Source organism: Mus caroli, unplaced genomic scaffold (assembly GCF_978045245.1).
Source record: "Mus caroli unplaced genomic scaffold, Mus_caroli_1 scaffold_1, whole genome shotgun sequence".
Taxonomy (NCBI): Eukaryota; Metazoa; Chordata; class Mammalia; order Rodentia; family Muridae; genus Mus; species Mus caroli.
Window position 1 is genome coordinate 189,551,162 of NW_028227256.1, and position 12,785 is coordinate 189,563,946.

The 12,785-nt window shown below is 46.5% G+C and overlaps 1 protein-coding gene across 3 annotated transcripts in view; it reads left to right on the forward strand.

Annotated features, from left to right (window-relative positions):
• Window positions 1–6,868: 6,868 nt before the first annotated feature.
• Lpgat1 (lysophosphatidylglycerol acyltransferase 1) overlaps window positions 6,869–12,785 on the forward strand; it is a 66,016-nt gene continuing 60,099 nt past the window's right edge. Inside the window, exons 1-3 of one of the 3 annotated variants that reach the window (XM_021184016.2) lie at window positions 6,976–7,026; window positions 7,250–7,433; window positions 8,185–8,449. In XM_021184016.2, coding sequence (XP_021039675.1) covers window positions 7,329–7,433; window positions 8,185–8,449 — 370 coding nt within the window. In that variant the 5' untranslated portion in view covers window positions 6,976–7,026; window positions 7,250–7,328. Of the gene's footprint in view, window positions 7,027–7,249; window positions 7,434–8,184; window positions 8,450–12,785 lie in introns of those variants that run through there. The other 2 variants (XM_029480923.2, XM_029480950.2) reach the window with 2 other exon arrangements.

A 12,785-nucleotide genomic window follows, 5' to 3' on the forward strand; every position in this document is an offset into this window, starting at 1 on the left:
GTAATGTAAATATGTGATATGGGAACCCCTGTGGGGTCCCTCCCCACAAGTTGAGTACTGATGCCACTCAAGACACCAGAGTAGCTGGAAAAACAGCAAATGAAAAAAAGATAGAGCTGGGCAGTGGTGGTGCTCGCCTTTAATCCCAGCACTTGAGAGGGAGAGATGGGCAGATTTCTGAGTTCGAGGCCAGCCTGGTCTACAGAGTGAGTTCCAGGACAGCCAGAGCTACACAGAGAAACTCTGTCTGGAAACAAACAAACAAACAAACAAACAAACAAACAAACAAACAAACAAAGGTAGGGGGGATGAAGCGATGTCTCAGGGGTTAAGAGCACTGACTGCTTTTCCAGAGGTCCTGAGTTCAATTCCCAGCAACCACATGGCTACTCACAACCATCTATAATGAGATCTGATGCCCTCTTCTGGTGTGTCTGAAGACAGCTATAGTGTACTCATATACATTAAATAAATACATCTTAAAGAAAAAAAAGAAAAAAGAAAAAGAAAAAAGGTAGGTGCTCTGGAGCCCTCACGGAGAACCTGAAGTGTAAGTGCCCAGGCTTTCCCTAATGGAGTCAGCAGAGGAGGCAATGAATTCTGAAGTGATCTAGGAGTGTGGAGATGGTGCTGTTAGCCACAGAAGGTGGATTTGACTCATAGACAAAGGGAAGGGAAAAGTATGAGATTCTAAATGCCAAGTAACTAACTATATCCCCTCCCTCCATCCTGACTGTGACTGCTACAATGGGGGACAGAGCCAGAGGCCAGCAGGAGACAAGACTGAAAAGATACAAGGCTGATGAGATGGCACAAGGGATGTCGTCTTCCTGATCCAAGCAGGGCTTGAGTTCAGATCTCCAGCACCCACATAAAAAGCTGGCTGTGGTGGGACGCAAGTGTATCCCAGGGCTTACTGGCTAGCCAGTCTAATCAGAAAGGTAAACTCCTGATTTGGTGAGAGACTCTGCCTCAAAAAAATAAGGTGGAGAGTGATTAAGAAATACACTTGCTGTCACTCTCTGGCCTCCACAAGTGCCCACACACACTCATACTCCACACCCATGTGCTTGTTATCCTGTAAATAAACAAATCCTTTTTTTTCCTCCCAGGCCCTGCTCCCAGAATGACAACTCTGAGACTAGGCCATAAACGTTGTCTCATCCCCTGACTAGCTCATAACTTATTTAACCCACTCAAACTATTCTATGTCTCCACATGGTTAGTTACTTCTCCTTCAGTCCTGACCTGCTTCTTCCTTCAAGATTCTCTCAGCTTCCCGTTTATTTGCCCACTATTTCCCAGAATCCTCTCTCTTCCTTTCAGTGCCCCACCTCTTATTTCTTGCCTCAGCTCATTGGCCATCAGCTTTGTTATTGATAGGTGATGCTTGTAAAGAGATTGGCTGCACATTATCTCAGAGCTGGAAGTGGAGATGGGAAAGTACCTGGGCTTGTTAGCCAGCCTAGCCTTCCTGACCAGACCTTGACCAATCAGAGACCCTGTTTCAGAGGATTTGACACCAGAGGTTGAGAAAGTGCGTGTGGTTCTGCCAGCAGCTAGTTCCCAGAGAAGCACTGCAGACGTGGTCAGGAGCACACCCTTGGAAGGAACAGAAAATTCAGCCCAGACTCCTCTGTTTGCTAAGTGGCCCAGGGTAAATTGCTTACTCTCCCCATTTCTAAAATGCAGGTAGCAATAAACTTTATAAAGTTGTTATGAGGATTAGAAGAAGGAATGCAGGGTGTGATAACATAGACCTGTAATCACAAGCATACTTGAACAGAGCTTTGAAGATTGTAAATCCCAGGACAGACTGAACTTCACAATGAGGAGTTATCTCAACAAAAATAAATAGCTAAGGAAACAAATATTGAGAGAACTAGGGCCAGTGAAATGGCTCAGAAGATAAAGGTGTTTCTGAGCAAGTCAGAGTTTGAACCCTGAAAACCTTTTAAGGTGGAAGAAAAGAACCAACTCCACACAGTTGTTATTTGACTGCCACACATGAACTCTCGTCTACAGGCCCCCACCTCCATCATGTGTACAATAATAAACAAAATGTATCGAAAGAAGGGAAGTACACAAAGCACGGAGAGCAGGACTAGCAGCAACCTTTTGAGTGTGCTCACTCAGTGCTGGGGAGATTACAATTAGCAAACACATTGTTCTTTTGTTTCTTGCCTCGGGCAAATACAATTTTAAATCTGCATTTGTCTTATTCACAGGTATACTATGTGAATCTGTGGGTTCTGGAGGAAAAAGAACTTGCTGAAATTTTTTTTTAGAATATCATGCCCACTCTAGCCCCTAAGAAGCCACCAGTAGAAATGGGGTGCAGCTTTGGGCTTGTAGAAAATGTTAACTCTTTAGGAATAGGGAACATTTTCACAGTCAGAAGGTATGTGTTGTGTGCCTACCTGAATAGGCAGGACAGACAGGTGTGTCTAGGAAAATGCAACACTGGGCAGACGATTCTCGTTTAGGGTGCTATCTATTGGTGGGGTCGTTGTCTTACAGATTCTCCAGGGCCCTAGGGATGGTTTTAGCTGGGGCAGAAGAAAAAGGAAACCAGATGGACAGGAAAGGAGCCCAGGAAGACAGAGTTGTTTAGGTCATAAGAAGGCTGAAAACAACCCTGTTAAAGATTAGTTACTCAAATGTTTTGGTCAAGACTTGAGGCTCTGACCCACCTTGTCTAGAGGACTTTAAGTTGATAGCCCCATAGGTTTTATATACAATGACTATTGGTATCTTTCCATCCAGTCGGAGGTTGGTGCTGACAGCAACTGGAATGCCAGACTCTCCGGGGCTGCTGACTTCTAGGTTGCCACTGTTTCTTAGCAATCTCGGGCCTGTGCCAAGTCACTGCATGGGCACAGAACTGCTGGTGGGTTCCCCCTAGAGAGGAAATAGTCCATTGGAGCCTCATTGTAGAAACCAGCACAGGCAGGTAAAATGTTTTTATAATTGCCACTAGGAAAAAGAGCGGGCCCTGGGGGAAATCTTCTACCCAAGGGACCCCCCTCTAGTTATAACCTAATTCGTTGTGCGTATGTGGATCATGTGGGTGGAATCTATTCTCTGAGGTGTTAGGTTAGATTGTTTTCAAATGTGTGGAGACTCTAAGAAATGGAAGTTGCTGTATTTTCCCACCATGTTTTGTGGTTCAAATCTAAGGTTTTGAGACAGCCTGTTGCCGTAAGGTAGGGTCTGTTTCCTTTTTGTTCCCTATTAGGGTTGTACACAAAAGCTCTGCAACTCTGGAATTAAGGTTCATGTTTTGTTAAAAACAGCTCTAAGTGGTGGTGGAACAGGAAACTGGAAGCCAGTTGTCACTGACTTTTCTACAGCCATTCTGATCTTCCTGTTAGGATCATTCAAGGAATTTATATCTCTATTTGCATGTGGTAGAATGCAAATAAACCATAGGAAAACCTCAGCAAGTTAGTGTTAAAAAGTGGCAAGGCAAAAAAGTTATTATATGCAAAGAGGAAAAAAAAATGAATGCAACATGAGAAACTAAAATGAAAGTTGAAATATAAGAAATGGCTGTAAACACCATCTGAAACGGTTTCCTGAACAAGTTAGACCAAACACCATTTTTCATGATTTATAGAGGTTTAATTATCTTAAACTGAACATAATTCTGTGGTCAGAAAGCTAAGAAAAGTCCCTTCCATATGCTGTTGGCATATTTGTACCTGTAGCATGGTGTGCTGCACAATTTGCTGAACTTCAAGAAAAGCTGCACAGGCAGCTTCCTGTAAGGGTAGGCCAGGGTACAGCTAGAGCTGTAAAGGGCATATTTAGCAGGCATTCAGCCCTAGGTTCTCCCCCACCAAACAACAACCAAGCAAATCCTCCTGGGTAGAAGCTAGTTAACATAACGAGATGATTGAGGGAACTGGGCTTCCTGGTACTTTGCCTGAAGAGCAACTAAAATGAGAATGTCTGCTGCAGTGTAGAGAAGAGAATGCTATGGCTGAACAGCACCCCAGAAATTCATACACTGGAACTCAGTTTCCGCTTCCTCAGAATGCAAGTAGACCTGGGGCCTTAAAAGAGACAACTATTTTGAAACGCAGCCATTAGTGTGGGCCTCAATCCAATCAGACTGGTTATCTTTTAAGAGGTCTGACTGGGTGTGGTGGCACATGACTCTAATCTCAGCATTTGAAAGGAAGACACTTCAGTAGAGTACCGTCTGAGCCAAATGAGGAGGTGAGGGCTGGCCTGCTGGTTTCCTATGAAGACCCGTCTCTCGGTGAAACACCAGAAGGGATTGGGACAGAGCTAGAGACAAATGCTTACAGAGAGATGCCATGTGAGTACAGGGCAAACCAAGGAGACAGGCCAGAGAAACCAACCCTGTCCACACCGTGATCTTTGGCTTTAGCTTCCAGAACTTGATGAAAACTAGTGACTAGCTTTTTGTTGTGGACTAATGCAGACCGAACAGACATGATCCAATAATAACTTGCAATTAAAAGATTGTGATCCAATAATAACTTGCAATTAAAAGGTTGTACCTCTAAGATTCAGGTTACTTAAAGTCTATAAACTACCAACCTCAGAATCTCCTATTAACAATTTTTGTTTCTTTGGTTGATTGGTTAAATTTTTGAGACAGGGTCTCTCTCTACATAGCCTCAGCTGCCTTGAAACTCACTACATAGTCCAAATTTGCCTCAGACTCACTCAGATCCACCTGTCTCTGCCCTGGAGTACTAAGATCAAAGGTGTGCTCCACCATACCCAGCATTCCTTTAATACTCTGAAAAATGCAGGTTCCCAAGATCTCCTGTTATACTATTCTTTTATGTATCTGGGTTCTTACTGTGGTAAAATGTCACAAATGATGCTTTTGGAACCGAAATCTTGAGCTTCACTGCTTGGCTAGCAAGTGCTAATTTTCTTAAGTTAGTGTATCTAGTGTTCAGGCAGATGTTCTACCGTCTAGTAAGCAGATGTAAGTCTCGATGCTTGTTATCAGTGTCAGTGGGTACCACAACATGTGGAGAAGCTGAGTGAGATGAGAACAAGTGGAATCCTTGAAGAAATTGATGTTTGATTCTTTTGCCTATCTTCCTTAAGAATATAATGACACAACTTGAATGGTCATCTTATTACACTTCTCTCCTTAGGTTTATTTGAAGGTCTTGGTGCCTAAACTGAAAGGAAGAATGGCCAATGAATGGGTGTATCTGATTTTTCTATTGCTACTCATCAGTTGAGCCTCTATGGACAGTTCCTTGACTCGGCCAATTGCCTTTAATTCTTTTTAGTTGTGCTTTGTCACAGGCTGGGTTGGGCCTTGAAAATACACATGAGCTACATCCCTAGCATGTCCTGTACAGTAAAATATGTTTGTGAACAGGTAAAGGATAGTAATAGCTATACAGGCTAACATACATGGAAATTATTTATATATCTATATCATACAGGTTCTGTGTAGAATGGGAATTAAAAAAATATTTCCACATGGCAAAATGCAGCTTTCCTGTCATTCCTGGATCAAGGTGGGAGGGAAGAGAGGGACAGTTTTATCAAAGCATGAACATTTTTTTTGGTTTGATTTTTTTTTTTTTTTTTTTTTGACAAGGTCTAGTAGCCTAGGCTGGCCCAGGACTCCTGGCACTCCTGCCTTAGCCTCTCTGGTGCTGGGATTATCGATGAGAACTACCACACTGGGCTTTGACATTTTCACAGTAGAGACAGACAATAAGTGATACTCCTTCAAATATGGCAGTTCCCTAGAGACACGTGAAAACTGCCATCCTAGCTGGGCATTGTGGTTCAAACCTATGACCCCAACTTTGGGGAGAATGAGGCAGGATGTTTTCTACATGTTGAAGGCCAGCCTGAGCTATGTTATAAATTACAGATCAGCCTGGACTACATTGAAAGTAAGGCCTGGTTTTAAAAGAAGGAGGAAACAAACTGCTGCTCTATTCACAAGGCTTTACCTATTCATAGACAGGGTCTCTTAACTCATTCTTTATCCTAAGCTAGCCTGCAGCTCACATCAATCCTCCTGCCTCAGCTTCTCAAGTGCTGAGATTAGGAGCATGAGCTACCACACCCAACAAGAGACACTGGGTCTGAAAGGACCCTTGGTTTTGGTGGTTTTGTTTTGTTTTAGGTATGCTGTCTGTATTCCTTATGGTGTTCAGCCTTTGAACCCAAATTCAGCTAATGTCCTAGTAGTGATCAGGGCTGGCTAGGAGTTCCTAAGGCCATTGTTTCAGTATCGAGCATGTGGCTAATTGTTTTTTTCTTCCTTCATTAACTCAGTTCTATTTCTGTGCAGACCACTGGATTCTCACTGATCTGCCCCCACCGTGTGTGTGTGTGTGTGTGTGTGTGTGTGTGTGTGTGTGTGGTGTGTAGCGGGATTGAAAATGTTGTCATTCAGGTTTCAGGTGCTTTCCAGAAACAAGAACTCTGGCACTTAAAACAATTGATTTAAAACGCTAGACCGTAATGCCTTGGGGAGGTTCAGAAGAAAAGCCCTGAGCCCAAGCGAGTTTCTTTAGGAATGAAAAGGAGAAAGCGTGCCAGCCTGGGGCGGCCAAGGAGCCGCAACAATGCAGCGCGGCGGCCCTTTTGGCTGAAAGGGGTCCAGGAGGGCCCGAAAGGTCCGCGCGCGCTGGCAGGGCCGGCCTTCTTCCCAGACCTTTCCGAGCAGCGTTCTGCCCCGCCCGACTCGGGGCTCGGCGACGTCCGGGGCCTAGGCCGGGCGGCCCGGGGCGCCCTCGACCGCGCACTAGGGGGTCCGTGGGGCGGGCCGCGCCGCGCCTTCGTTAGAGGGCGCTCAGGGGCGCCGCCGCTTCCTCCCGCCAACCCGCCCCGCCGGCCGGGGCGCACGCAGCCACCGGGCCCTGGGGAGCGAGCGAGTCTCCACGCCTCCGGGGACCTGGAGCCGGGAGGGCCGCGCCGCCGCTGCCGCCGCCTCCTCCTCCTTCCGCCGGCCATGCATTCTTCCGGCTCCCGCAGCCCGGGCTGGGCCCCGGCCTGCCCGAGGTAAACCTGGGGCGCGGCGGGCCGGGCCCGGGAGGCGCTGGGGGCGGGGAAGGGTGCCGTTGGTCGCGTGGCCTGTGGAGGAGGCGGCGGCGGCCCGAGGGCCGAGGGCGCGGTAGGCCCGGGGAGGAGGCGGAGGCGGGGGCGCGGGGCATCGCCCGCCTCCCCGGGACCCGCCCCGGTGACAGGTCCGGCCTCTGAGTCCCCACCGCGCCTCTGTCCGCAGGCAGCCGCGAGGGGACTAGGGCGCCCGCGCGCCCGCTCGCGCCGCGCCTCGGGCCGCCTGGGCCGCCGCAGCCGCGTCCATGACCGCGACCCCCGGGCCAGGGACTCCCGCCTCCGCCGCTGCCGCCACTGCCGCCGCCGCCGGCCCTCGGCCCTGTCGCCGCTCGCCGCTCGCGCCCACTGAGGTGAGCCCGCCGAGGAGGATACCTGGCCGAGGGGAGCCCTCCGTGGAGAGCCCGCTGAGGGGACCCGGCGGAGGAGAGCCCGCCGCGGCGACCGGGAGGCCGTCCCGCTCCTCACCTGAGGAAACCGCTGCCCGAGCCTCCTCAGCCGGGCGTCGCGGGCTCCGCATCCCTCGCCCCTCGGCTTCACCTTCTGGTCCCGCTCCCCTCCCCCTCCCCGCCGGCTTCCTCTCATCTTCCTCCTCCTCCTCCTCCTCCTTCCTGGGCCCCTCTCCTTTCCTTCCCCGCTCAGAGGCGAGGAAAAGCAAGCACCCCGCTCTTGCGGACGAGCCCTTGGGGGAGCCCCGGTAAAGGCATGGCCGGGCGTTCAGGACCGGCGTGGCTGGACCTCCGGCCGGCGGGTCCGGGTCTGGGTCCGGGTCCGGGGCAGCGTGCGGAGACGGAGGGTCGCGGTGCGGGGCCGCCACCGGCTAGCGGGACGGTCTAGCGTTGGTTAACTATGTTCGCCGTGGCCCGTGCCCCGCAGAACGGCTCTCTTGACCTTGTGCGGCTCCTCCCTCCTCACTGTCCCCCTCTGGAATTTGCCCTCGAGATCGCCAGGCGGGCAGGCGAGCGGGCGAGCGAGCGCTGCATCGGGAGAGCGTAGACCCTCGCGTTTTCTTGTATTTTTGTGCTGGAGATTTCTGTGCTGCTGCTGCTGCCGCCGACTGCACCCATTTTTCCTTTTGAAATGATTTTTTCCTTTCATCCCCAGAAAGACAGGACCGACGCCAATGTGAGAATGGCCGTGACCGTGGAAGAAGCTCCGTGGCTGGGCTGGATCGTAGCGAAAGCCCTGATGAGATTTGCCTTCATGGTCGCCAACAACCTGGTCGCTATTCCATCCTACATCTGCTATGTAATTATACTGCAGCCACTCCGAGTGCTGGACAGTAAGCGCTTCTGGTATATCGAAGGACTCATGTACAAATGGCTTTTAGGAATGGTGGCTTCCTGGGGCTGGTATGCTGGATACACAGGTAAGAGGGAGAGAGCACTTTAATGCCCAGGAACCAATTTGCAATGCTATGCATAAGTCAGGAGCCATGATTGAATCTATGTTGTGCTTTCAGTTGAGAATGCCTTGGCTATTAGGAACAAATAGTCTTGTTGGATTTCTCACCAAAACCTCAGCCAGGAAGCCTAATGTTTTCAGAAGTATAGTTTTATAATTAAATATTGTTGATAGATGCCTTAAGTAGTGTATTTTTATGCGATTGACATTGACTCATTAAAGTTGGTCCTTAAAAGCTATCACAGAGGAATAGGAATGAATGCATTACATAGGACTTGAGGGCTTCCGTAGGGAAGATGTAAGATACTTAGCCCATAAGCATTGGACATTCAGAAGAGCCACAGAGACATACATATTTCTGCTCAGATAGTTTAATAAGTTTTTCTCATGTAATGTAATACTGCACTGTGTAATGTTTTAAGCTAAGTGTTCCCCATGTCTGTTATGTTTCTTTTGTTTCCTAGAATTTATATTTTATCTCATAAATCTATTATTAAAAATTTTTAAATATGTTATGCTAATTTCCCTGAGTGTCTTTAAGTGGATTTCTCCTTTTGTTTTTAAATTTCGTTTTGGGGACAAGGGGTAATGCTGTGCTGAAGTGGACTTTAATAGCACCACATGAGACAAGGTGTGCATTTTCTATACGTAAACTTCACATATTTTGAGAACTTCCATTTCTGCCTAAATGCAGTATCCTTTATTTTCTTTTATTGATTATTTCTTCTTTAGGATTAGAATAATGCAGAAAGGGTGAGGCTTCTAGCACTTGTGAGATGTGGAAACTTTTATTATGGAAACAAAACTGGTGGGCAGACTCCTCAGCAGCTATGCTGCAGTTCACAGCTAGCGAGAGTGGAGGGTAGTGTTTAAGGATCAGACAGCAAAAATGGTTCTCCATTTTTAGCTTCTGTCTCCCTCTTGTCTGCACTGCCTGCATCTGCAGATTTTATCCATACACCAGAAAGGGAGTGACAGCACAGGCCCTGGCAGCCTCCTGCTGTGTGAGGGAATGTATCTGTGGCCCCAGATGAAGGGTTTTTCCTTCCCTCGTTGCTGTCTGGTACCCTGTCAGGTCCTGGCACGGTACCTGCATTGCTTCTTGGTAATGAGCTGTTGAGATGCCGATATCTTTGTGGATACTATTGGGTAAGCAAGCTCCTTGTCCTTTTCAGTGCCTGGTAGCAATACTAATGATAGAGAGAAAATGACATTCCTGCCTGTCATGCCGAATCTCCTCTTAATTGCCTTGCTTGCTTGATGTCATTGGCTTTCCCAAGTATTCTATGTAATAGCTGGTAGCTCAGTATACTTATGTTTGCTTGTTTAAAATGAGCTTTTAGGCTTTCAAAAGCAGCTTGTATTTTTTTTTTCTTCTTAAAAACAATGAAATAACTGAAACATCTGTATCTATGTGTGGTACATACTTATGCGGACCAGCCTGATGGAGTGAGTGTTGACCTTGAGATGATGAGAGATGAGCGCTGCTGCCTGAAGGCTGTCACCTGTGGCTAGGACTCCTGCAGTTGTCCTTTTCTTAGTTTTCTTTTCTTTGGTGGTGGTGGTGGTGGTGGGGTGTTACTTGTTTTGCTTTTCTTTAGACAAGATTTTGTTTCTATATCCTTGACCATCCCCAAACATGTCACCCACACTGGCATTAAGCGGGGCTGCTTCTCAAGTGCTGGGAACACGGCTCACCTCCTGTGTGTTTTGAAGCAAAGCTTCCTGAGGTGTCTTCTTCCTTCCTTACTACCTGTCTCTCCGCGGTCATGGTGTGACCTCTGTGCTTTAGTCGCTTCCAAACATTTGCTCTTCTTTAGGCTGCTGCGTGTTTTTCATCAGATTTTAGTTTCTAGTGAGCAGAACACTTGCTTTTGGAGAGTCTGGTCACAGCCTGATCATAGCAGAATGGTTAAGAAGTCCAACAAAGTAGGAATTCGGTTTGATGGAAGCCTGAGCAGGTTTAAAGATGATAACCTGCATAGGCGTTAGTGAGCTCCTTTCTTTGCATTATGTGTCCCGTTTCTTCTCTTCCAATCAAGAGAACAGTAGGCATGCTGTTTTTCTTTCACAGATGAAAAATTGAACAATGTCAAAGGAATTGTCAGGTCTGCTCAGTAGCTTGGTGTTAAAACACTTGCCTAACATCCACAAATTTCTGGCTCTTAAAACTAACAAACAGGGCTCCTTGTTAGTGTACAGGAAGATTTATTGAAATTCTGTAAAGAAGCAAGCATAGAAATGAATCAGTCCTTCACACACATATGGTTCTTGCCCCATAAGCCATGACCCTGTCTTTGTTTGCTTAGACCCTTTTGTCAGTGCGCCTGCTCACTAACTCCTGCCATTGCTGCATAGTTTGCTCTCTTGACTGTCTGTTATGATCACACTAGCATTTCTAGTATGTTCATATTTTAGAATAAAAATTGCCAAATTTTTCTTGAAAATCCACTTAAAAGGAAGTTTTAAATATCAGAAAACTGGCTTTGAATGAGAGATTTCAAACTGGTATTTTAGTGTAAGACAAGACAAGGTTGCTCCGCTGAGGACTTACACTGATGATCTAACCTGCCTTGTCCTGGATGGTAGTAACTAGCTGGATGTGAATTAATTAAAACAGCGTGAAACTGAAATTCAGTTTACTTATGCCTACAACCCCTCAGCTGTTGGTACTTGCGTGGCTTAGGGCCTGCTGAACTGTAAAGTACAGATACAGATCAGGCTATCATCATAGAAAATTCTGCCGGACAGAGACAATCAAAATCAAAAAGCTTATGTCTTTTTTCCTTTTCTTAGAAAAGTTGCATTTTCTTATCAGAAAAACATTTTTTTTTTTACTAATATAACAGATTTCTGGGCTAGGGATATAACTTAGTAGTAGAATACTTGCAGTAAAAATAAATAAATAAATAAATAAATACATACATAAATACATAAATAGGTTCCTTTGGGATGTACAAGAAGATTTATCAAATTTCTGTAAAGAGGCCAACAAAATGAGCCCCTCAGATGCAGCTGTGATTCTTGGATGAGGAATAATGAGGCCCATAAGCCCAAGCCCCTCTTTTGTTATTGTTGATTGTTTTGTGAGAGAGGGTCTTATTCTACATCCCCTGGAACTTCTGGAGCCTCTACTTGCAATGACTATCTTTAAAATGTTGAATGCACTCAGACTATAATTACGTGTGTTTGAATAACGATCACTTTACCAGAATAAGAGAATGAAAGCACACTGGCCTTGAACTCACGATGATCCTCCAGCTCCGACCTCTGATCTTCTGGATTACAAGCATGAGTTAGCATGTCCAGCTTCCCAGAATTTTTTATTTAGTTTGTCTTCTCAGAGTTGGAGAACTACATGTAGACACAGAAGATAGAAAGGAGATTTCCAGGTCCTTCTGCCTGTTTCTGACCTTGTCTTTTCAGATGAACACGTCTTGAAAGGACTCTGAAGACAGTGGGGTTCATATGCAGGCTCACTTGGTACTAGAGAGAGGTGAGCATTTCTGCCACTAGCTCTTCAGAGGCAAATAATATACAGACATTGCATTCTGGAGACACGTTATACTGCTGGTTCCTGATACTTGAAAGATAGTCTAAAAAAAGATACTAGTTTAGCCAGGGATCTCCTTCTGCATGCATTACTGAGATCTGAGGTAAATTAGCCTGTCTCTCCTCCAATTTAAGAGAAGACTGGCAAATTTCAGAGAGAGAGATTATATTTAAAACAAAATGTACTTATTTAAAGTATTTTGTTTTGACTTTCGTTCACTTCTTTTTTGGTAAAGTCATTATTAACCAAACACACTTAATTAAAGTCTCAGTACATTAAGCAGTTTAAAGATCTTCATTGTAAGTGGGAGCTCCAGAATTTCTATGGAGCATTGAGAGGCTTTGGGCCAAAGTCTGGCTAGCAGGGGTTGGGGGCTTGCTGCGAGCCCGTAGCTTAGCAAAGGGTGCTTTCCTTAGATTGGCTGTCGCTCTCACCTTTGCTGGCCTGGGGAAAGCTAATGCAGATTAGGTTTAGTTTCCTCCTGATCTCAGGCTTTGATGGCTGGAGATGTGTATTCATCTTTGTAGAGCAGAGCTAAGCTGAGCTGCAGAATGTGGTGGGTTTTGTTGCTGTTACTTTTACCTTATTTCTTCCTGTGAGTGCAGAAGCATCTGAGAAGCATTGCTCTGGAAGGAAGTACACTGCAGCTTGTTCTCCAGTCAGTGATAACGATGCACTCGATGCACTCGCTGGAGGGTGACGCTTGCCTCGGTCTCACCCACAGGCTCCCTATAATCCTAGAGCCTCA